This window comes from Petromyzon marinus, chromosome 56 (assembly GCF_048934315.1).
Source record: "Petromyzon marinus isolate PM22_M1 ecotype Great Lakes invasive population chromosome 56, UKy_Petmar_22M1.pri1.0, whole genome shotgun sequence".
Lineage (NCBI taxonomy): Eukaryota > Metazoa > Chordata > Hyperoartia > Petromyzontiformes > Petromyzontidae > Petromyzon > Petromyzon marinus.
Genome location: NC_133722.1, coordinates 2,203,005 through 2,229,559, shown reverse-complemented (window position 1 = coordinate 2,229,559; position 26,555 = coordinate 2,203,005). Strand labels below are relative to the sequence as shown.

Here is a 26,555-nt window from a genome sequence, read left to right as displayed (position 1 = left end):
GCAGCAGCCGCTGGAGCTGCAGCTGCTGCTACGCGGTTAAGCGGTTGCGTTGTTCTGAGTTGACGCTGCAATGGACCCTGCCGCTCTAAACCAACAATCGCCTCTTTACTCTTTGGTTCTATTGGGTAAAGTCACGTAGGTGAAAATAAAATAACCAAAAATCACGACGTTTCGGCCACAACACAAGCGGCCTTCATCAGGTGAAGGGACGAGACTGTCTGGAGGACAGCGCTGACTTTACCCAATAGAACCAAAGAGTATGGATCCTAGCAGTCACGAAAGCTTTAAATCTAGAATCGCCTCTTTTTCTACATTTCAGTTCGCCCGTCGGCGCAGCGTCACGAGACGCAGGGGTCCACTCGGACCCCCCCCTCCACCCTCCCACCTGTGGGCGCCAGGGTGGCGGTCGCGACGTTGCAGAGGTCCTCGCTGCAGCAGCAGAACAACGTGAAGTCGACGCTGCACGTCTTGCTGTCGCACCCGTTGCTGCTCTTCATGAAGCATCCTGCCGTAGCGCGCACGCATGCACAAGGAGTCCTCATTCTGGCTTGCATGTCCGAAGGGGTACAAATTAGTCACGACAAATGCACACGCGCGGGGGACGCGCCCACTCACAAAGACACGGATACACACAACAAAGACGAAGGTCCCCCGTGTAGCCTTAACAGACTGTTGGGGCAAGTGCTGTCAGCGAGCACCTTTGAAGGCCGGCACGGCACATGAAGGGGTGGGTGGCCAACACCACGCCCGGCCGCCTTTGTCTCCCCAGTGGCGGTGTTCAACACACCGCACCAGGTACCCATTTGAGGCTGAGTCGACCTAGGGGAGCCCTAGCACCGGTTCAGATAATCGTCGCCGGTGTCGACCGTGAGCAGGAATCGAACTCGGCTCACTCCTGCGCGTGGACCCGCGAAGCGAAACCGACCCGGAGACAATTCAGGCTGCCGTCTGAAACGGCGTTCCAGTCAGCCCGAGACACAAACAGGGAAACTCGCGGTGCCGGGAAGAGTGCGGCGAGGGGTGGGAGAGGGCTCCAGGGAGCGTCACGCACGGAGCGAGCGCTCCCTGCTACAGGTGACCCCGCCCGGCACCTCGTGTGTCATCCCCACAGACCCTTCTTCCCCTTCTAAACTCGCACTGCGACTCCGCACAGCCGTGTGCGCGTGCATGCGGGTGCACGGGCGCGCGCGAGACACGCGTGCGTGTGTCATCGGCGTCGAGGGCACCGCGTGGCTGGCGTGACGACGAAGAGCGGGACGCGATGGGGTGCTCGCCCTCTCCGGAGGAGGGGGGGGGGGCTCTGGAAGGAATCGCCGTTTTTTTTTGTTCTTCCCCGGAGCAAGAACGACATTCCCAGAAGCAGAAGAAGACGGCGCGGCGATGGGGGGCCCCCCAATCTGACCACGGCTGCAAGTCCCCCCCCCCCCCCCACACGCGGTGTTGTCCTGCGATTGGCTGTGTCGAAACCAAACACGCGTAGCAACGCACAGGAAAACCGGCTTCCGAATCTCACGCCGCTTAAACGCTCTGAATTTGAACGGTCACACGCCCACCCCCGCCGACACACTCTCTTGGCAAAGATTAAAAATAGATATATATTTAGAATTACTCCGATCCATCGGCCGCGGATGAAGGCCCTCGTCCGCCCAGGCCGTCGGCGTCGCTCGCGGTCTCGCCAAACGCGGCATAAATCCATCCTGGCCGCCGGCGTCACCGGCCGATTTCACGGCTCCGTCTCACGCGGCGGACGTCCTCTCGGCGCGGCGTGCTTCCGCTCCCGAGGAGCGTTCGGTCCGAGCCAGATTCATCTTTCTCATGAGTTTATTAATACCGCAGCCCCCCTGTCAATCCACTGCTGGATGGAGGGTTCGTCACTCCGCGTCAGTCGTGGAAGGTCGCTTGACCATACTTCGCCACCAGATTGGTCAGCGCCGGTGTTTCAAGAGGTGTGTGTGGGGGGGGGGATCCCAGCGTAAGTTCGGACATCGCTCTGCACTGATGTGAGCCGTGGCCAGGGATCGAACAAGGGTGGCCAGGTTCGGGGCTATGGTGCCGCACTACCCATAGCTAATCAAGTTACAAAAAGTTAACTGTGCATACTAATTCAATAAAGACGGGTAGATTATTAGTTTTACTATGGTTAAATTTTGATTTAAAGCTTTCGTGACTGCAGGGATTCATATTCTTGGTTCTTTCGGTAAAGTCACCACGTAGAAGGGAAACAATAAAATAATAAAAATATAAAACAATACAATTCTCACGACGTTTCGACTGCAACACAAGCAATCATCATCAGGTGTGAAAACCACAGCAAGAAAATGTGTTGTTATTGTTTCCCTTCTACGTGACTTTACCGAAAGAACCAAGAATATTACTATGCTTGTTTACTCAGGAAAGCTTCACTGAGTCTCAAGACTCACTTTCAGGAGGGTCCTGCCAGGTTTTCGCAGCAGGGGGGTGTGATGGGTGCTGAAATTCTGTCGCACCGTACGTAGCCAACCGCACTAATCAGAGGTGCCGAGGAAGGACAACAAAATGAACGCAAAACGTGGTTCTTAAGAAATGAATTTTCAATCTAGTTGATGATTTGAAAGTGCGTGGCTCCAGTGGCTTCCGAACATCGGAACAAATAACGTTCGGTGTTCGATGGCCAGCCAAAAGCCGCTGCTGCGAGGATGGCCCCACTTCGCGTGATAATGGTTTCTGCTCCATGACGAGATCAGCTGCCAGGTATTGTGGTTCATTTGTGGCCAGCACTGTGTGTACAATCAGTGCGGCCTTATACACAACGTATTCCTTTGGCAACCGGAAGCCAATGCACCTCGGGGAGCACTGGACGGACCACGGTGTTGGATGTTGCAGGACCCGTCACGGGGTGGGATACGGAGAGCGTTGCGCGTGACACGTGTTTCTGCGTGACACGTGTTTCTGCGTGACACGTGTTTCTGCGTGACACGTGTTTCTGCGTGACACGTGTTTCTGCGTGACACGTGTTTCTGCGTGTTCACAGCAACGCCGGCAAGCGTGGGAAAATAAAACCCAACCGGAGGCTGGAAGAAACGTGATTTGCTTAAATGCGGCCACACGTAACTCACTTAACAGGGGAGGCGCGGCCTTACTTGCGCAGAAAGGCGTCGGACCCTTACTCTACGGGGCGAATATTAGAAAGAGCCATGGGAACGTGGAGTTTCCACCGCTGGCTCAGGGCCGCGTTCAGGAGACGGGTGCCGCCTCACTTCCCACAGGATCGTTGGACTTTGACCACAGACACCGCGATGTGCGATAACACCGATCAAAATACTCTTTCAACATTGACGGCCGCCCAGTAACTGCATCTGGGATGATGTTGGCGGCGATGATGATAATCATGATTGATGACGATGATCATCATCATGATTGATGACAATGATCATCATGATTGATGACGATGATCATGATTTATGACGATGATCATCATGATTGATGATGATGAGCATCATGATTGATGATCATATTGATTGATGATGACCATCATGATTGACGATGATCATCATGATCGACGATCATCATGATTGACGATCATCATGATTGATGACGATGATCATCGTGATTGATGACGATGATCATCATGATTAATGATGACGATCATCATGATTGATGACGATGATCATCATGATTGATGCCGATGATCATCATGATTGACGATGATCATCATGATTGATGACGATGATCATCATGATTGATGACGATAGTGATAACAACAACAACGCTGCTGCTGATGGACGACGAGCATCTCCTGTTGGATGGCGCCTTGCTCACACAGAGCAACGCGTCTTTGTTTGGCGGCGCTGGCTGTGAGCTGACGAATCGCTTGGTGTGACGGGGGTTGGCAATAAACTAATAAACTAAACGACATTCTATTAACCAGGTGATGTCCACTGAGCTCTTGTGTAACTCTTTTTCAGAAGCGACCCGACTATGACAAACGACAACAGCGCGACAAAGTGACCGATGTCATCACGTGAACACTTCTAGCAGCAAACTCTGAAGCGCACGTCCATTGTAGGAGTGTGGGGGGCTGATGAGAACACGCGAACTCCAAATATACAGGCGTATGTATGTTAGCGTACATACAACATACCTACGCGCGCAGTGTGATTCGAACACTAGCAGCGTGATTCTAATAGTTATAATGCGATTCTAATCGCGCACCTCCGATGGCTACCCACGGTGCGAAAGAGAGGTCAATACACAGGGTCTCGATGGAGCCCACGACCTCCTGCACACCAGGCGAGGTAGTTAACATCTCATAGCCACCACGGCGGCGCCCCCAATGGTGGCCCAAAGCCTCCCCCTGTGAGATGGGCCCAGCGGTGTGGGGCGAGGAAGAGCATCGACCCCCCCCCACCCTCCCCCCACGTCCCCTGAGCTCCCCCCCCCCATCGACCCCCCCACCCTCCCCCCACGTCCCCTGCGCTCCCCCCCCACCCTCCCCCCACGTCCCCTGCGCTCCCCCCCCCCATCGACCCCCCCCCATCGACCCCCCCCCACCCTCCCCCCACGTCCCCTGCGCTCCCCCCCCCCCATCGACCCCCCCACCCTCCCCCCACGTCCCCTGCGCTCCCCCCCCCACCCTCCCCCCACGTCCCCTGCGCTCCCCCCCCCCATCGACCCCCCCCATCGACCCCCCCCCACCCTCCCCCCACGTCCCCTGCGCTCCCCCCCCCATCGACTCCCCCACCCTCCCCCCACGTCCCCTGCGCCCCCCGCCATCCCTCCTCTCCCCGCGCTCCCCCCCCCCCATAGTCCACCCCCCCCATCCCCCCTCTCCCCGCGCTCCCAGGAGGATGTCTGTGCGCTGACCCTCCCTGACCCAGGCCCCAGCCTCACAGCCTCCTCCCCCTCCTCTTCCCCGTCGCTTCCTCTGCCCGAAGAGGGATTTATTTATTCAAAGGATAAGTCCAACAGATATAGTGCGCGCGCGCGCGTTTGTGTCTATGCACAAATTACAATGGGACACGTCGTAGGCTTTTTGTGACCGATACTATTCATAATAAAGATCACGCGAACATAAATGCGTCGTTAAAACCCGCCACGGCCCCCTACCCCCACCCCGGACACATCCAACTAGGAAGGTTCGTCACGGGCACAACACGTGCCAGCCGGTTACAACTTCAGCACGCCGGTTGTTGTGTTGGAGAGTCAACCCACGACAACATTTATCATTCAAGTACGGCGACGTTTCGCTGGCGAGTAACGGCAACAGCGGCCAGCTTCATAGCCAGAATTGTCACGAAGTCTTCCTGTGTCCGGCCTTAAGAGTCAGGCGATGTCATCACCGTGTCGGGTGGTGCTGGGTTCACGACACAGATCATATTGACGCCATCTCACCCCATAGCTTTTTTTATGAACTTAAAATATCACCCTGCACTAGGGTTGGACAGGTTATGCAGAATGTGATCACGACCGACTCAACGTGGCATTTGTCTCTCTGCGTAGGCAGCTCAGAGGCTCTCGACTATGCGGAACTCTCCTCCGTGATCCTCCGCATGGCGCTGCTCTCTCTGTCCCGCACGTCCTCCTGGAACATCTTCCTCACTCTCGGTATCCCCCCCCCCAATAATCTTCCCTCGATCACCTCCTTCAACTCATTCCCTCTCACTACTACCACCAGTCCACTCACCTCCTTCGACTCATTCCCTCTCACTACTACCACCATCACCAGTCCACTCACCTCCTTCTACTCATTCCCTCTCACTAACACCGCCAGTCCACTCACCTCCTTCTACTCATTCCCTCTCACTACCACCACCAGTCCACTCACCTCCTTCAACTCATTCCCTCTCACTAACACCACCAGTCCACTCACCTCCTTCAACTCATTCCCTCTCACTAACGCCACCGTCCACTCACCTCCTTCTACTCATTCCCTCTCACTAACACCGCCAGTCCACTCACCTCCTTCTACTCATTCCCTCTCACTACCACCACCAGTCCACTCACCTCCTTCAACTCATTCCCTCTCACTAACACCACCAGTCCACTCACCTCCTTCAACTCATTCCCTCTCACTAACGCCACCGTCCACTCACCTCCTTCTACTCATTCCCTCTCACTAACACCACCAGTCTACTCACCTCCTTCTACTCATTCCCTCTCACTAACACCACCAGTCCATTCACCTCCTTCAACTCATTCCCTCTCACTAACACCACCAGTCCACTCACCTCCTTCAACTCATTCCCTCTCACTAACACCACCGTCCACTCACCTCCTTCTACTCATTCCCTCTCACTAACACCACTAGTCCACTCACCTCCTTCAACTCATTCCCTTTCACTACCACCACCACCACCACTACTCCACTCACCTCCTTCTACTCATTCCCTCTCACTACCACCACTAGTCCACTCACCTCCTTCTACTCATTCCCTCTCACTAACACCACCAGTCCACTCACCTCCTTCCACTCATTCCCTTTCACTACCACCACCACCACCAGTCCACTCACCTCCTTCTACTCATTCCCTCTCACTAACACCACTAGTCCACTCACCTCCTTCTATTCATTCCCTCTCACTAACACCACCAGTCCACTCACCTCCTTCAACTCATTCCCTCTCACTAACACCACCAGTCCACTCACCTCCTTCAACTCATTCCCTCTCACTAACACCACCAGTCCACTCACCTCCTTCAACTCATTCTCTCTCACTAACACCACTAGTCTACTCATACTCACCTCCTTCTACTCATTCCCTCTCACCACCACCACGAGTCCACTCACCTTCTTCAACTCATTCCCTCTCACTAACACCACCAGTCTACTCACCTCCTTCAACTCATTCCCTCTCACTAACACCACCAGTCCACTCACCTCCTTCAACTCATTCTCTCTCACTAACACCACTAGTCTACTCACCTCCTTCAACTCATTCCCTCTCACTAACACCACCAGTCCACTCACCTCCTACTCATTCCCTCTCACTAACACCTCCTACTCAATCCAGATGATTTTACTCTTCGTAAATGATCCAATCGGATCCAAATCAGATCTGATTCTAAACCCATGGGCGCCGTTGTTTTGGGAATTAATTTTTAGAAGCGACCTGACCACAATGATAGCTCAACGAAGTTAGCTTATGGTAAATAATAACGTCCATTATTCAGGATATTATTTAGACATAAATCACGTGACTTTGATACTGAGACTCAACATTTTTGAGACTCACTCAAGTGGCCGGTAGATGCCAATGGAGCAGTGGGGGAGGGGGCCTGGGGTTGAGTTAGGGGCACGTGTGTGCGTGTTGAACTTTTTTCGCGCCGTACGTAGCCAACGGTGCTAATCGGAGTGTGTGGGGAAGGACAACAAACTAAACACAAGAAGAGTTCTAAATAAATTAGTTCGGTCATCTAGACGATGATTTAAAAGTGCATCGCTCCCAGTGGCTTCATAATATCAGAGGCAAGAGCGTTCCAGACGGCCGCAGAAGCGCTTCCAAATGCACGCGATGCGGTGACCATCTTTGTTCATTGGCGAGCCAAAAGCCGCGTGATGATGGCTTATTGCTCCTTGACGAGATCAACAACGAGGTGTCATCTTCGTGGTTCATTTGTGTCGCGCGTACACTTTGTGTCACGTGTACACTTTGTGTTGTTACACTTTGTGTCGTGTACACTTTGTGTCACGTGTACACTTTGTGTCGTGTACACTTTGTGTCGTGTACACTTTGTGTCACGTGTACACTTTGTGTCGTGTACACTTTGTGTCGTGTACACTTTGTGTCGAGTACACTTTGTGTCACGTGTACACTTTGTGTCACGTGTACACTTTGTGTCACGTGTACACTTTGTGTCATGTACACTTTGTGTCACGTGTACACTTTGTGTCGCGTGTACACTTTGTGTCGCGTGTACACTTTGTGTCGTGTACACTTTGTGTCGTTACACTTTGTGTCGTTACACTTTGTGTCGTGTACACTTTGTGTCGTTACACTTTGTGTTGTTACACTTTGTGTCACGTGTACATTTTGTGTCACGTGTACACTTTGTGTCGTTACACTTTGTGTCGTTACACTTTGTGTCGTGTACACTTTGTGTCACGTGTACACTTTGTCAGGTACACTTTGTGTCTTTACACTTTGTGTCGTGTACACTTTGTGTCACGTGTACACTTTGTGTCGTGTACACTTTGTGTCGTGTACACTTTGTGTCACGTGTACACTTTGTGTCACGTGTACACTTTCTGTCGTTACACTTTGTGTCGCGTGTACACTTTGTGTCGTGTACACTTTGTGTCGTTACACTTTGTGTCACGTGTACACTTTGTGTCACGTGTACACTTTGTGTCGCGTGTACACTTTGTGTCGCGTGTACGCTTTGTGTCACGTGTACACTTTGTGTCACGTGTACACTGTCACGTGTACACTTTGTGTCGTTACACTTTGTGTCACGTGTACACTTTGTGTCGCGTGTACACTTTGTGTCACGTGTACACTTTGTGTCACGTGTACACTTTGTGTCGTTACACTTTGTGTCGTGTACACTTTGTGTCACGTGTACACTTTGTGTCACGTGTACACTTTGTGTCACGTGTACACTTTGTGTCGTTACACTTTGTGTCGTTACACTTTGTGTCGTGTACACTTTGTGTCGTTACACTTTGTGTCACGTGTACACTTTGTGTCGCGTGTACACTTTGTGTCGTGTACACTTTGTGTCACGTGTACACTTTGTGTCGTGTACACTTTGTGTCATGTACACTTTGTGTCACGTGTACACTTTGTGTCGCGTGCACACTTTGTGTCGCGTGTACGCTTTGTGTCACGTGTACACTTTGTGTCACGTGTACACTGTCACGTGTACACTTTGTGTCGTTACACTTTGTGTCACGTGTACACTTTGTGTCGCGTGTACACTTTGTGTCACGTGTACACTTTGTGTCACGTGTACACTTTGTGTCAGTTACACTTTGTGTCGTGTACACTTTGTGTCGTTACACTTTGTGTCACGTGTACACTTTGTGTCACGTGTACACTTTGTGTCACGTGTACACTTTGTGTCGTTACACTTTGTGTCGTGTACACTTTGTGTCGTGTACACTTTGTGTCGTTACACTTTGTGTCACGTGTACACTTTGTGTCGCGTGTACACTTTGTGTCGTGTACACTTTGTGTCACGTGTACACTTTGTGTCGTGTACACTTTGTGTCGTGTACACTTTGTGTCACGTGTACACTTTGTGTCGTGTACACTTTGTGTCGTTACACTTTGTGTCGCGTGTACACTTTGTGTCGCGTGTACACTTTGTGTCACGTGTACACTTTGTGTCACGCGTACACTTTGTTTCGCGTGTACACTTTGTGCCACGTGTACACTTTGTGTCGCGTGTACACTTTGTGTCGCGTGTGCACTTTGTGTCACGCGTACACTTTGTGTCACGTGTACACTTTGTGTCGTTACACTTTGTGTCGTTACACTTTGTGTCGTGTACACTTTGTGTCGCGTGTACACTTTGTGTCGTGTACACTTTGTGGCACGTGTACACTTTGTGTCACGTGTACACTTTGTGCCACGTGTACACTTTGTGTTGTTACACTTTGTGTCGTGTACACTTTGTGTCGCGTGTACACTTTGTGTCACGTGTACACTTTGTGTCACGTGTACACTTTGTGTCACGTGTACACTTTGTGTCGCGTGTACACTTTGTGTCACGTGTACACTTTGTGTCGTGTACACTTTGTGTCGTTACACTTTGTGTCACGTGTACACTTTGTGTCGCGTGTACACTTTGTGTCACGTGTACACTTTGTGTCGCGTGTACACTTTGTGTCGCGTGTACACTTTGTGTCGTTACACTTTGTGTCACGTGTACACTTTGTGTCACGTGTACACTTTGTGTTGCGTGTACACTTTGTGTCACGTGTACACTTTGTGTCACGTGTACACTTTGTGTCGCGTGTACACTTTGTGTCACGTGTACACTTTGTGTCACGTGTACACTTTGTGTGCGCAATGAGGTGGGAAAGGGAGCAGATCCCATCAGCAGGCGAGCGCGCCAGCAGCTCCACGAACTAAAAAACCTCTGCTGGATCTAGCCTCAAGGCGCTCCTTCTGGCACTCGCCTCGCCTGAGCGGAGAGGCTGCAGGCACGAGGAGGGGGAGGGGGGGGGGGAGTAGGGGATGAGGGGTAGTAGGGGGGGGAGTAGGGGGGGGAGTAGGGGGGGGGAGTAGGGGGGGAGTATGTGGGGGAGTAGGGGGGGGGAGTAGGTGGGGGGAGTAGGGGGGGGGAGTAGGGGGGGGGAGTAGGGGGGGGGAGGAGTAGGGGCTGAGGGGGAGTAGGGGGGGAGTAGGGGGGGGGGAGTAGGTGGGGGGAGTAGGGGGGGGGAGTAGGTGGGGGGAGTAGGGGGGGAGGAGTAGGGGATGAGGGGGAGTAGGGGGGGGAGTAGGGGGGGAGTAGGGGGGGAGGGGGAGTAGGTGGGGGGAGTAGGGGGGGAGTAGGGGGGGGAGTAGGGGGAGGGGTAGGGGGGGGAGTAGGGGGGGGGAGGAGTAGGGGATGAGGGGAGTAAGGGGGGGGATGAGGAGTAGTAGGAGTAGGGGGGGGATGAGGATGAGGAGGAGGAGTAACCTGCACGCCAGGCAGCCAGGCGGGCGTGCAGGTTACTCCGACACGTCGACACGCACTCAGCAAGGCGGGCAGCCATTCAGACAGACACACAGACAGCCACGCTTCGGGACAGACACACAGGGAGACGGGCAGGTCGGTAGGATAGACACAGACAATGAGCCATTCAGACAGACACAGAAACACAGACACGAGACAAAGATCCCCCGTGTAGCCTTAACAGACTGTAGGGGCAAGTGCTGTTAGCGAGCACCTATGAAAGGCGGCACGGCGCACGAGGGGGTGAGTGGCCAGCACCACGCCCGGCCGCCTTTGTCTCCCCCAGTGGCGATGTTTACACACCGCACCAGGTACTCATTTGAGGCTGAGTCGACCAAGGGGAGGCCCGGAACCGATTCAGACAATTGCCAGTGGCGCCGGTGGTCGTGAGTGGGAATCGAACTCGGCTCGTCGGGTTCGTGGCGAGGAACGCTAGATAAAAGACACACACACACAGACAAAAGACACACAGACAAAAGACACACAGACAAAGACACACACACAGACAGAAGACACACAGACACCTTGAGTGGTGGCTCGCAGTCCCTGGCTCGTGTTCTTGTAGTAGGCGAAGCAGGCGTCCTTCTGTGCGCACAGCGTCACGTTGGGCGCCTCCCCCGCCGTGGAGGGCAGCAGCAGCGTGTTGTAGCAGCGCACGCCCCCGTTGGCTGCTGCACTCGAGCGCGCACGCCACACGCACAACACAAAGATCCCCCGTGTAGCCTTAGGCTGTAGGGGCAAGTGCTGGCAGCGAGCACCTATGAAGGCCGGAACGGTACACGAGGGGGTTTGGGTGGCCAGCACCACGCCCTACCGCCTTTGTCTCCCCAGCGACGATGTTTACTACACACCGCACCAGGTACTCATTTGAGGCCGAGTCGATCTAGGGCAGGCTCGGGACCGGTTTAGATAATCGTCACTGATGTTGGCCGTGAGCGGGAATCGAACCCGGGTCGCCGGGTTCATAGCGCAGCGCGCTAACCGCTACACTACCGTGTAAATGTGCACGCACACACACATACACGCGCACATATACACCTAAATACGCGTGCACGTACTTACACGTGCGCATGTAGACACATACACACACACGCGGCGAGCCCCGCGTCATCAGCATGGATGAGACAACGCGGACAGAATCGCATCACCGATGCTTCTGCAGCAGGCTCCTTGCCAAGATTTGACAATTGCAGGTGGTGGGGGGGGGGTGCCGTGTGGGATCCCGATGTAGTAATTGGCCAGGCACTCTGTGTCAGCACGTCGGGTTGTTTGGTCAAGACCAGGTGCACTGTGTGGCGTTTTAGCTACGGGAGGAAGAACCGGAGAACACGCGTGCACGTGCGAACGTTGAACTTGTTCCCGCCGTGCCAAGTCGGAGGTGCGAGAAAACCGGAGGGAACTCAACGCAGAACGAACGGAAGACGAAGAACGCGCGAAACTTCACGCAGAAAGAAGCCCCCACACCCTTCTTGCTACCACCACCACCGCGTCATTATCAGAGCACATCTGGTTGCATGCTCACCACAAGTGCGTGTGGTTCATGCAGACTTGATTCCTTGCTATTAGGTATATATTTAGTCTTCTTTGGTTCTTTCGGTAAAGTCACGTAGAATGAGAATAAAATAATAAATTGATAAAATAAAATAACGCAATAATATTCTCACAATGTATTATTTTATTCTCATTCTACGTGACTTTACCGAAAGAACCAAAGAAGATGAATCATTGCAGTCACGAAAGCTTTAAATCGATATATTTAGTGTTTGAATATCTTTGCACCGGTTTTTTTCCAGAATGGGTAAAACCTATTCTTATTTTGTTCATATTACAATTATTCATCAAAGGCAAACATCTTCAGCAAGGAAGGACCTGCAATGTGAATGTCTGCCGCGTTTCATTCACGAGGAGATTGGAGAAGCCAGGGAAAACCCAGCGTACACACATGGTGGCGGCACCTCGCAGCCTGCAACACCTGTAAAGCTCTGGCAGTGATCATCCATTCAATCCCCAACCATTCTCAACCCAGCTTAGTATTCAGAGCTGACGAGATTGGTGGTTCCGGTCACATGCTAAAGTATTTTCTGTGACGAAAGCTGCGATTGTGCGACTTGACGCGGGACCGAAGGGAGGGCAGAGATTACCACTTGGAGGTGGCAACTTCCAATGGTGGGACAAGAGGGAGTCGGCTCTACATTGACGAGATGTTAACTCCCTCGCCTGGTATGCAGGAGGAGCTCGTGGGTTCGACCCAGATCCCTGTTGTATATTTGGAGTTAGCGCGTTTCTCTGTCTCCACGTGGTGGCGTGGATTTTTCTCTGGGTCCTCCACACGACCACGGGTGCGAGAGACAGAGAGACAACACGCAAACTCCAAATATACAGCAGGCATCGTCAAGCTCGAGATCGAACCCACAACCTCCTGCACACCAGGCGAGGTAGTTAACATCTCGGCCTCGGGAGGCTGATAAGTGTTCTCTCCACTGAGGCATCTGGCTCAGATTTGCTGTCTAGTTTCTTGAGATTTGTAAACGACAAAAAAACCCCCACCACAACAGAAAAAACTGGATGGCCACATGCTCGCAACTCTTTCGATTCGCTGGTCTAAACCACAAAACGGCCGCACATTCAGTTCTTTGGGAGACGGTGGTCTGGATGAGGGCCGAGCGAGGGCTGTTGCACATCGCCGCGCGCGTGACAATAACTCCGACGGCATGACCCGTGTGAGATTCCAAGCCACAAAGCATAAAACCAACATTGGGGGAAGTTTCGCAAAATAGGCAGCCTTGTTCAACCCTAAAAAGGGTCGCGCGCCGATTGGCTTCACGTGTAAGTAAATTCACGTGCTTCGTCTAAAACCTTCCAGTGGCGCTTGCCACAAAGCGGATGGCCGAGGCCACGCGAGGTGATTGATGGGCTAAGCGCTGTCACCGTCCCCCGCGTGCTTTCGCCGCGAGTTCACGACGGCAGGAGCGAACGAAAGGGCAGGCCCCGCGAGCAATTCCACGCACGTCCTGTGCACGCGGCCCCCGCTCGGATGGGGGGTGGGGTGAGGGGGCGATGGCAGTAGCGATGGAAATAGCGAGCTCGCGCGTGAACCCCCCCGCTCTGTTTACCTCCAGCTTCGCTCACGTTGCCCCCCCTCCCCCCCCCCAGACGGCCACGACTCCTGGAACCAACCCCCCGGGACGCCGGCCACCATCACCACCACAGCGGCACGGTGGTGGTGGTGCTGGTGGTGACCGGCGCGCCGGTCTTCCAATCCAGAGGTCGCCGGTTCCATCTCGCGGCTCTGCAGTTGAAGCAACGGGGGAGCCCGACGTCTTGAAGGACTCCTCGACGACGAGCCTCGACGCCCCGGCAATTAAAAGATTTGTCCCCACGGTTCAGGAGGGTCGCGACTCCACTCGAGGGAAGGCAACCAATGGGTCTGGACGTAGACATCGCACCCCGGGCCGATGTCTACGTCCACACCTCGCGTTCATTCCCGGAATACTGCCGAAGCGTGCCAAGCGTTCAGTAACAAAGAGCCCCCCCCCCCCTCCTCTCCCCCAGTGTAGCCTCAACAGACTGTTGGGCCAAGTGCTGTTAGCGAGTAACAGCGATGAAGGCCGGAACAGCACCCGAGGTGATGGGTGGCCAGCACCACTCTCGGCCGTCTTCGTGTGTTCATCGGAGGCTGAGTCGACCTAGGGGAGGCCCAGGACCGGGTTCAAATAATGCGTCACTGCTGTTGGTGGCAGTGAGCGGGAAAGGAACGCCGGGTTAGCCAGGTTCGTAGCGCAGCGCGCTACACGCTGCACCACCGCTAACAGCTGCACCACCGCCCCAGACAACAACACGACCTGCACGACACCTGCACTGGGGAGTTTAGCGGCGTTAACGACGGCCGATCAGAGCCCGGCTCTGCCGAAGCAGCACCCCCACCCCCACAGCCACCCCCACCCCCACAGCCACCCCCACCCCCACAGCCACCCCCACCCCCACAGCCACCCCCACCCCACCCCCATAGCCACCCCCACAGCCACCCCCACAGCCACCCTTAATCCCCAATCCCTTCCTCTGCAGCCTCCTCCCACCCCCTACATCCCCCATGCCGCCAGTCCTCTGCTCTACATCACGCGGCGTTCTCCTGCCTGGCCGTGGGGGGTGGGGGGATGAGGCTGGGGGGGGGGGTAGGAGGCGGCAGCAGCAGTGGAAGGGGAGCCCCTGCTGCCCCTGCTGCTGCTGCTGTGGTGGTGGTGGCGGCGGCGGCGACAGGAAGGCCGCCGGCTGCAGTCACGATCATCTTCCTGCCACGAACGGTCACATTGTGGCCGGCAGGAAGTGGGATCTCGTGGGATTGCCTCCCCCTCCACCACCAACACCACCACACACCCCATCGCAAGCACCAGCCCCCCTCCCCGGCCGAGGGCGTCCGCACGGCACCGCTCGGCGTGCGCGCCGTCCGAGTGGATCTCGGGGATTCTGGTGCCGGACGCACGGCGGCTCCGCCCCGGGCTCCTCCGCCCCGGCGAACGAGCAACGAAGCAATGCGGCACAACATCTCCCAACGTGAGGCTCTCGGGCGGCACGTGGCAGGAGCTTCCTCGCACCGCCGATTAGTGCGGTTGGCTACGTACGGTGCGAAAGAAGTTCAACATACATACACCGCACCTCCGATTAGCACGGTTGGCTACGTACGGTGCGAAAGAAGTTCAACATACACATCACATACACGCATAAAACCTACATTGGTGGCAGTTCCACAAATGGGTACGTTTCAATCACAACAATGTTAAAACCTCCCAATGGGAGTGCTCACGAGGGAGGGGGGGGGAGGGGTCTACCTAATTTAAAGAAAATAAAACAACGTAATTGGTTTTCGCCAAACATCCCAATGTTGAAAAATAACCTGAATTATTACTCAATTGGGATCACACAGAGCAGCAACAGCAGTAACAGCGTCGCTCCCACTACTGCAATAAAACTTGGCAGGAAACCTCCTCCTGGAAAAATCCTGAGACTCGGTGACACTTTCCAGGGTGAACGAGCTGAGTGATAATAGTAATAATGTTTAAAATAATAAGGCGAGGAGCAGTTACTGTTCAGGCGTTGGTTCTCCGTTTGTTTCCCGCTTCCCTGACGATGTGGGGCACTTGGCTGTGACGATGTGGGGCACGTGGCGATTACAGTGGTGGGGCACGTGGCTGTGAAGATGTGAGACACGTGGCTGTGATGATGGTGGGGCACGTGGCTGTGATGATGGTGGGGCACGTGGCTGTGAAGATGCGGGGCACGTGGCTGTGAAGATGTGAGACACGTGGCTGTGATGATGGTGGGGCACTTGGCTGTGATGATGCGGGGCACGTGGCTGTGACGATAGTGAGGCACGTGGCTGTGATGATGGTGGGGCACATGGCTGTGACAATGGTGGGGCACGTGGCTGTGACGATCGTGAGGCACGTGGCTGTGACGATGTGAGACACGTGGTGGCTGTGACAATGGTGGGACACGTGGCTGTGATGATGTGGGGCACGTGGCTATGACGATTCAGATGATCGGTGCCATCCTCCTCGGCTCAAAACCGAGAAGAGATCGTTCCTCTCCTCTTGTGAAAGTAGTCTCGGCTATGACCCCCACGACCCCCACCCCCTCACTGCTCGGGGTCCTGCTCTGTGCAACTCAGGTTTCGAGTCGACGTCGCGTAGCCTGGCGTAGAACTCAGAGACAGGATGAGTCTCATTTTAATGAGCGGCGGGATTTGTCTGTCCGTTCGAGGGCGATGGTTGCACGCCAAGTGTTGTGGTCCCCTATCGTCGGGGAGTTGTTTGCTCTTCGCCAAATCGATAAATCGATTAATCCTCCTGAGCATATCGATCGCGTTCGTTTCTAAACGAAACTTTGTATTTTATCAGGTAAGGCCCACTGACCTGATAAGTGGGCCTTTTTTTAGAAGCAACCTGGCTATCGCAAATGATAACTCATTGAAGTGGCTTATCACGTAGAAATGTATGTCAGCCGAATACTATAAACGCACGTCGATTTTAAATGTGGACAGCAAAACCAGAGGACCCAGAGAAAAATGAACGCGACCACGAGGAGAACATGCAAAATTACAATACACAGGTGTCAGGGGCGGGATCAAACACACTTCTAAATCTTTCGTAGTCATTTTTGTATTACTGTAATAAAATACATGTTAATTTTGATTCATGTTTTTTTTTCTGACTTTACGTGAACGAAAAGACACAAATTCGCCCGTTATCTAATTGAAAATAGGTAAAATATCACGGTCCTGGTCACAAAAGTAAAGTTTGTAGGGAATAATAGCCATTTTTCTGTACTTCTGAGGCATACGCAATTAGGAAATAACACTTACTACCCAGGAAGAATAATTTGTTACACAGTTTAATAAAATGAATGTGTAATCGCGCCGTTCCTATAGTGCAATGCTCTAGGCAGGGCGTGCTCATTACACACAAAGTGCTTGCCACAAATGAACCACAACAATACCTCGCTGCTCATCTTGTCAAGGAGCTCAAATCATCATCACGCAACCTGCGGTCATCCTCGCAGCAAAAGCGGATTTTGGCTCGGGCATCGATCAAAGAAAGTCACCGCATCGCACACGTTGAGACACGCTTCTGCGGCCGTCTGGAATGCTCTTCCTTCCGATATTAGGAAGTCACCGCAGCTATGCACTTTTAAATCATCATCTAGATTGAAAGCTCATTTCTTTAGAACTGCTTTTTGTGTTTAGTTTATTGTCCTTCCCCCCGCACCTCCGATTTGCACGGTTGGCTACGTACGGTTCAAATAAGTTGAACATACATACATCTCGCTCCATCTATTATAATCTCTCCTCCACATCTCTCTCATCTCACTTCATCTGTCGTATACATTTCTCTGGTCCCACCACTCGGAGATCAAAACATTAAACACACAGCAGGCCCGCACCCCCGCATGTCCTCCACCAGCAGAAGGCCGCGGGGTATCGCCTCTCGCGCTGCACGATGACGCTCCCATCAAGAGCCCCAGGGATCACAATTTTCCCAACTCGTGTGATACATTCAAGGCTACGTGTCACACACTAGACACAACCTTGCCATCCGGGAGCGATGCTGATGCTCTGCACGCAATCCCTAGATCGACGTCGCGGAATCATTAATCATTAAACGCCCACCACGGCGATAGCAGACGGCACGTGTTTGTAGAGTCAACAAAGATGCCCGTGTAGCCTGATCAGACTGTTGGGGCAAGTGCTGTTCGTGAGTAAAGCAGCACCTATGAAGGCCGGCACGGCACAGGACGGGGCTGGGTGGCTAACACCATGCCCAGCCACCTTGATCCCCACCGGTGACGTTTACACACCGCACGGGCTACTCATTTAACGCACATGTGCGTGCACACACGCGCAAACTGCCGTGGGAATAACCAGGGTGGCCGGCCAGATTTAAACCGTCAGGCTCTGCCACAGGCGGCAACAACCGCACGCTACCACCACACGCAGCTGTGTCGCCGTGAGCATGTTTGAGACAAGCGCGAACTAGATTCGGGGAAACCGATCGCTGAGATGGCCATGCAACGCGTAGATGGGAGAGGTCTACACATCGGCCCATGCGCGTGCTCCTTTCAAGGCTGAGTGGAACTCTGGTGGGAGACTCAGGAATGGAATTCGGGTCGCCGAGTTCGTAGCGCGGTGGATGAACCCACTGCTTCGCCACTGCTCCCCTCCCGGGCACGAGGGTGGGGGCACAAAGCCTGCACGGCGCCAGGAGCCCGCACTCGCGTTGGGAGACCGCCACCCTGGAGATCCACAGGCGGTGTCACAGCGTTATGTGCCCTGCGACATCGCGGAGTGATCGCGGGGACCATCGCGGGGACGATCGTGGGGACGATCGTGAGGACGATCGCGGGGACCATCGCGGGGACGATCGCGAGGACGATCGTGAGGACGATCGCAGGGAACATCGCAGGGACGATCGCGAGGACGATCGTGAGGACGATCACGAGGACGATCGTGAGGACGATCGTGAGGACGATCGCGGGGACGATCACGAGGACGATCTCGAGGACGATCGCGGGGACGATCGCGAGGACGATCACGAGGACGATCGTGAGGACGATTGCGAGGACGATCGCGAGGACCATGGCAGGGACGATCGCGAGGACGATCGTGAGGACGATCGCGGGGACGATCGTAGAGAGTTCGTAAACCCGTCGCGGCCCAGGTCACGAAACGATTGCGCAATGATCGCGAACCGATCGTGGCGTCACTCCCGACGTCGTGGCGCTCTCTCCTGTCGCCACTTCTACTTAAAAAAAAAACCTAAAAACTTGTTTTTATTTATTTTGCTAGGTGAGGCCCACTGAGCTGCTATGGAGCTATTTTTCAGAAGCGACCTGGCCACAAATGATAGCTCAACGAAGTGGCTTACCATCACGTGAAATGTACAGCAGCTACATACTATAAATGCAGAGTTGATCCTACATATGGAGGGAAAAACCAGAGGACCTGGAGGAAAATCCACGCGACCATGGGGAGAAGATGCAGAACTCCCGCACCTCCGATTAGCACCGCTGGCTACATACGGTGCAAAATAACTCCAACGTGCACACACACACACACATATACAGCGGGCGTCAGGGTCGGGATCGAACCCACGAACTCCTGCATACCAGGCGAGGTAGTTACCACCTCGCTGCCGCGGCGCCCACATCTGGTGCCAGAGAGGGCCGGTCCCCCCGAGCTGTCGTGTCGGCCCTACGCCGCAACGCCCCCAATTCAATTAACACCCCGCTCAGCAGCGGAGAATCGATGCGCCGCAAGTCCCTGTGCCCAGTGCCTGGAAAATAAACACACGGTCTGAGCTTAAACCCGGAGATCCCAGGCCAGGTGACGCCATCGCTCATGACTCACTTTGCCCGGGGGTCAGAGTCTGGCCAAGTCCATTGTAAACATTTTGACAAAAAAGTCTCGATGCCAAACGCAAATCGAACTTGGCCTCCCCAGATTGCGCCGTTCAGCACGTAACTGCCGAATTCATGTGCATACTCAAACTTTACTCTACGCAGCAGTGGCAAGCAGCAACAGCAGCAGCAACGTATCGGTGTTAACACGTGCGCGGAAGCGGGAGAACGTAAACTGCTGTGAAGATAAATTGGGGTACAGCAGCCTCTGGTTTAACGAGGCGTCTCTCTCCGCTCCCGCGAGGCGACCGTACAGCCACCAGGCCCGAGCCATTACACTCACGACGAACACAACATCCCTCCTGCACTTCAGGTGTTCTCGCTTGCTAAATGAAAGGTTGCCTTTCCCCAGTTGCCGCGTTCATTTCTGTCACGCGGCCTCGTTCGCACGCTACCGCCCTATTATATATGTATGTGTGTTGAACTTCTCTCACACCGTACGTAACCAACGGTGCTAATCGGAGGTGCGGTGTACGTATGTACGTGTGTGATATCAGTTCAGGTCACAGCAATGTCAGTTCAGGTCACAGCAAAGTCAGTTCAGGTCACAGCAATGTCAGTTCAGGTCATAGCAATGTCAGGTCAGGTCACAGCAATGCCGACCTTCATAGGTGCTCGCTAACAGCACTTGCCCCAACAGTCTGTCCAGGCTATACGGGGGATCTTTGTCTTTTTGTGATTCCAACGGAGTCATTTTCAGGTAGTTCGTGAGCATTGGAGCGTTTTGGGGCCAATACCAGTTCCGGCGACACCGCTGTGTGCACGTGTTAGCTGTGGGAGGAAATCGCGCGACCTGGGAGGAAACGAATTCCAGGATGGGTGGGGGAGTCGGGTGCGGGGAGAGAGACACGAAGCAGAGTCCGCGCAGACCGGCGCCAGAGTTGGGAATCGAATCCGTGCCCCCCCCCCCCGCCTTCTTCTGGTTGACTCATTGCACACAGCACAAAGTGCACGCAGCACAAGTGAACCACGACAGGACCTCGCTGCTGAGCTCGTCAAAGGGTGATGAACCATTGTCACGTGAACTCCGGTCATCCTCGCAGCACCAGCGGCAGCTTTTGGCTCGGCCATCGAACAAAGATGGTCAGCGCATAGCGCTGCTCTTCCGCGGCCGTCTGGACTGCTCTTCCTTCTGATATTAGGAAGACGCCGAGGCTATGCACTTTGAACATAATCATCTAGATTGACAAACTAATTTCGGTAGAACTGCTTTGTGTGTTTAGTTTGATGTCGCTTCCCCCGCGCCTCCGATTAGCACTGCTGGAAACGTGCGGTGCGAAAGAAGTGCAACGTACAGTGAGGGAAAAAAGTATTTGATCCCCTGCTGAGTTTGTACGTTTGCCCACTGACAAAGAATTGATCACTCTATATTTGTGTGTGTGTATGTGTGTGTATGTGTGTATGTGTGTGGGGAGCGGTAGTGTAGTGGTTAGCGTGCTGTGCTACGAACCTGGCGACCCGGGTTCGATTCCCGCTCACGGCCAACACCATTGACGATAATCTGAACCGGTCCTGGGCCTCCCCTCGGTCGACTCAGCCTCAAATGAGTCACTGGTGCGGTGGATAAAAACATTGCCACTGGGGAGACAAAGGCGGTCGGGCGTGGTGCTGGCCAACCACCACCTCCTGTACAGTTCCGGCCTTCATAGGTGCTCGCTAACAGCACTTACCCCTACAGTCTGTTAAGGCAATACGGGGGATCTTTGTATGTGTGTGTACAGTTAGGGAAAAAAGTATTTGATCCCCTACTGATTTTGTACGTTTGCCCACTGACAAAGAAATTATCAGTCTATAATTTTAATGGTAGGTTTATACTGGTAGGAACGAAGTTGTAAACTGAGTGTACCAGCCTGCAATAGATTAATGTGTCCGTCCGTCCCCTTTCAATACTTTAACGAAGTGAAATCTCGTGCTGTTGGGTGTAATAAAATTGCGCAAAATTCCAATGTTCCTACCAGCCCACCCTGCAGGGACCTGTTTTGAACAGTGAGAGACAGAATAACAACAAGAACATCCAGAAAAACGCATGTCAAAAATGTTATAAATTGATTTGCATTTTAATGAGGGAAATAAGTATTTGACCCCCTCTCAATCAGAAAGATTTCTGGCTCCCAGGTGTCTTTTGTACAGGTAACGAGTTGAGATTAGGAGCACACTCTTAAAGGGAGTGATCCTAATCTCAGCTTGTTACCTGTATAAAAGACACCTGTCCACAGACGCAATCAATCAATCAGATTCCAAACTCTCCACCATGGACAAGACCAAAGAGCTCTCCAAGGATGTCAGGGACAAGATTGTAGACATACACAAGGCTGAAATGAGCTACAAGACCATTGCCAAGCAGCTTGGTGAGAAGGTGACAACAGTTGGTGCGATTATTCGCAAATGGAAGAAACAAAAAAGAACTGTCAATCTCCCTCGGCCTGGGGCTCCATGCAAGATCTCACCTCGTGGAGTTGCAATGATCAGCCTCCTCCACAGAGGCCGATCTTGACACCGCTGGTACCAGTCATCGGCAAGTCCACTCAGCTCCACGTCCTCCTGTACCACATCACTCCATCTCTTCTCTAGCCCGTGCCGCGCCCGCTTAGCCCCTTAATCCGGCCGAACAAAAGCTCTTTCGGCATGCGGTGGTTGGGCATGCGGGCTACATGACCCAGCCATCGCAGCCTTCCCCGCCGGAGGAGCTCACTGATGGGACCTTGCCCAGATCTTTCAAGGATTTGTGAGCTCCTCACACAATCGAGCCTGGTTAAACCCAGGATGGATCGTAGACAGGCCAGCCTAAATGTTTATAACCGGCGAAGATGTTCCATTAGGGGGATCCACGTTTCGCAAGCGTAGAGAAGGGAGGGAATGACCGTGGCCGAGAAGACCTGAAGCTTAGTGCGGAGCGACAGACCAGGTAGCTTCCACACAGCGTTACGCAACCGATGAAAAGATATTGCCGCTCGACTGATTCGGAGTGAGGCCTCTGCTGTTAACTGGAGCCAGTCATAAGCACACTGCCCAGGTATGAGAAACTCTCCACTCTCTCCACAACTGCCCCATCACCGATTGGGAGTTGTGGGGGTGGAGTGTCCGATGGTACAAAATACCCAGGCAGGTGCTTAGTTTTGGTGGGGCTGATGGTAAGGTCCCATCTCTTAGTGGCACGCTCCAGTCTCAGCAGCAGCGTCTCCAACTCCTCCTCTAAGTGAGCAGCTATTACCAAATCATCAGCATACATAACGTGGTTGAGCAATAGGGAGCCATCCCTTGACCGCACCCGGGCATCGATCAGCCTCCCATTATATCTGTACCATATGGAGATTCCCCCGGTACAGCTATATACACACACACATATACACACATACACACACATACATACACATACACACGCACACACACATACACACACATACACACACGTACACACACACACATACACCCACACAATGCCGCGAGGCGTGAGCGTCACCGACTGCGCCGACGTTGCCGTCACGAGCGCGGTGGTGGCGCCAAGCGGTGGCGCGGGCGGCGAGCGGAGCTTCGGTGACCCCGCAGCCACCCGCGGGCGGACGGAGCGGGCCCCTCGGGACCGCCGAGTTTCCACGAGAGCCAAAACGCGCTCCCGTCAGCCTGCCCCCACCTACCCCACCCCGCCCCCACAAAGACAAAGATCCCCCGTATAGGCTGTGAAAGACGTGTTAGGGCAAGTGCTGTAAGCGAGAAGCACCGATGAAAGCCGGCACGGCACACTCAGAAGTTGGGTGACCAGCACCACATCAGGAATATGAATCCCTGCAGTCACGAAAGCTTTAAATCGAAATCAGGATATAGTTGGGGAAAATAGGCAAAACAAATTGGAACAAACTCGACAAACCTGGGCTGATCTGTCAAAACTAGACCATGAGTCTGGACTACAAGCGCTGAAAATATTCGAATGTGGCTATTTTAAGCCCTGGAGGGAGGAACGGTGGAGGTTACACCACCCCTATGAACCCGGAAAAGTTGAGTTCGAATCCCAACCAGAGCTAGCACTGGTGGTGAGTAATGTGTGAACCGGTCCTGGGCAACCCCCATTTACTAACCTGCACTCACTCGTGTCAGGAAGCACGGCCAAATAACCCCTCTGACTTTCTCAATGTTGGCCTGATAACTTTAATCTAAATTGTCTTATGGTTATATTCTTAGCTCTTTCGGTAAAGTCACGTTGAAGGGAAACAATAAAATAATAAAATATATATAAAACAATAAAAAAATCCTCACGACGTTTCGACCATAACACAAACGGTCGTCATCAGGTGACCGACACAAACCGACACACCTGATGACGACCGTTTATGTTATGGTCGAAACGTCGTGAGGATTTTTTATTGTTTTATATATATTTTATTATTTTATTGTTTCCCTTCAACGTGACTTTACCGAAAGAGCTAAGAATATGAATTACTGCAGTGATGAAAGCTTTAAATCATGTCTTATGGTTGTTATTGTTTGACTTGCATCACACTGGGATTGTTGCACACAGCGTTGTAATACGGTGTTTTTTTTCTGGAAGATTTGCTGGTTTATCCCAGGATGTTTCTGTTGCGCGTCGTCGCTTTAAGATGTTTCTCTGTTCATGTTTTGTTTGTTGCGGTTGCACCCGACTCAACAGCCGCATGGCTCACAGGGCCGTACCTAATAAATAAAACTTGGAATGAAAAACCTGAAACACCCGGTACGATGTTTGCACTAAACTAAACGATTTCTATATGACCAGGTAAGACCCGCTGAGTGATGTAGCTCTTTTTCATAAGCGACCTGGCCGCAAATTGTAGCTGGAAGAAATGGCTCATGATGTGGAAATGTACAGCAGCAGCCAAATCCTCTAAACGCGTGGTGATGTTGATTCTAAATGTGGAGGGAAAACCCGGAGGACCCGGAGAAAAATCCACACGACCATGGGCGGGCGGGGTGAGAGAGAGAGCGAGAACATGCAAACTCCAAATGTACAGGCGTCAGGGTTGGGATCATAACCTACGGACTCCTTTATAAATCAGGCGAGGTAGTTAATATTACGCCACTGCGGCGCTGCACCAGGTACTCATTTGAGGCTGAGTCGACCGTCGGGAGGCCCAGTACCGGTTTCAAATAATCATCACCGGTTGTGGCCGTGAGCGAGAATGGAACTCGGGTCGCCGGGTGCCGTAGCGTGGCGCCACGGCTCCCGCCACCCACACTCCGCACCCCGTCGAGTCGATCACGAACGCGTCCCGGCGAGCGTCGCGGCCGGCGCCAGCCCAGGGGCCCTGACGCTTGGCAGCGGCGGCGGCGGCCCCGACAATGTGCCCGGACAATGTGCCCGGCGAGACCGCCCGGCGAGACCGCCCGGCGCGCGGCTCCCGCCGGCCCCAACGGCGAGCGACCGCGCCAAAACAATTGGACCTGGCAGCCGGCGTTCGTTTTTTGGTCTTCACGTCGCCGACTAAAACACAATTGGCCATTTTAGCGCGGTTTCTCAGGGTTTTATGCTGTATCAATATTTCCAGTCGTGTAATTTAATAATGCCGTTTAAAATGTATTTTTTATTAATGAGATGCATGCATTGCTTTGGTGAGGTTATACGTTTGACCTCGGAGATTAATTTACCTGTTATTAAATGGATGCACATGCTATAATCGCATTATAAAACGCCCAAGTCACCACTTAAATATCCGTTTGCAAACTAGAGCTAACATCCTATACCTATTACCGAGTGCCTTATTGATTGCCCACCGTTCATTGCAGATCCTTAAAATCTAAACTCAGTCATTCTATTTATAACACTTGTCAACACATTAAGCGGAGGCCTGGTTTGTGATGGCAGAGTGAATGGGGCCTTAGTCCCACACAGTATGACGATACGCCGATAACCCTGCGCGTGCCGACCTTAGCTCAGCAGTGTTGAGCTCGGTTGTTGCACTGATGGGTGGCCACCACCGCCAACCAACACCACCAGGGCGTGCGAGGTTTTGTAGACGCGGGGCTGCAGTGAGGTGCGGCCAGGTGGATGGCGGTGGGGAGCATCTCCCCATCCTAGGTGGTGCTGCTGGCTTGTCTCCGGGGTTCTCTGTTTTCCCTTCCCCACGCGAGGCCGTAAAAAAAACGCTCTCGGGGAATTCGTGGCCAAACAAACCGATGTGGCAGCAGCCTCCGGGCGAAAACGTCTCGAGACCGGCCGAGCAAAGAGCGGGAGCGTCCACATGCCCACGACTAACGGCGCGTAATCAACGATCGCCACGCCACGCTCCACTGCCGATCAACGGGACAGAAAACGCGAGGTGCTCGTGCGCCCATGAGGGCGAGGGCAGGATGCGAGCTCTCGGCGTTAATGGAACCTTTATGTTGCGGGAAGACATTGAGACTGAACATCGGATAAACACACACGGATTGGACTTCGGGCGGTAAAAAAAACCCAACGTAAATGAAGCACTCGAATGAGCGGTTGTTAAATCACAGCCGCTCGGCCTTGCATTCTCGAGCTCATCTTCACACAAGTCAGCGGACGGCGCCAATTGCGGCGAGAAGCTGCGAAATATTTTGATAAGGCACGGGAGGAAGCTGATATAACGGTGCTTAAGATAACGCGAATACAGAAGAGAGGGCTTCCCACTGAGCGATAACGGCACTCATCCACGTCGTGCACTGCACATTGGACGAACCGGCACTCATCCTACGTGTCTTGGCTTCAGTCCCGCACCTCCGATTAGCACGGTTGGCTGAGTACGGTGCAAATGAAGTTCATCATACACACACATTCACCGCACCTCCGATTAGCACGGTTGGCTGAGTACGGTGCAAATGAAGTTCAACATACACACACATTCACCGCACCTCCGATTAGCACGGTTGGCTGAGTACGGTGCAAATGAAGTTCAACATACACACACATTCACCGCACCTCCGATTAGCACGGTTGGCTGAGTACGGTGCGAAAGAAGTTCAGCACACACACATTC

The 26,555-nt window shown here is 53.3% G+C and overlaps 1 protein-coding gene across 1 annotated transcript in view; it reads right to left on the bottom strand.

Annotated features, from left to right (window-relative positions):
- The window catches only part of LOC116954639 (bone morphogenetic protein receptor type-2-like), a 79,838-nt gene that overhangs the window by 29,264 nt on the left and 24,019 nt on the right, over nucleotides 1–26,555 (bottom strand). Inside the window, exons 2-3 of the mRNA XM_032975311.2 lie at nucleotides 11,166–11,312; nucleotides 386–505 (exon numbers count right to left, since the gene is read on the bottom strand). Of these exons, the coding sequence (XP_032831202.1) occupies nucleotides 386–505; nucleotides 11,166–11,312 (267 nt within the window). The remainder of the gene's footprint in view (nucleotides 1–385; nucleotides 506–11,165; nucleotides 11,313–26,555) is intronic.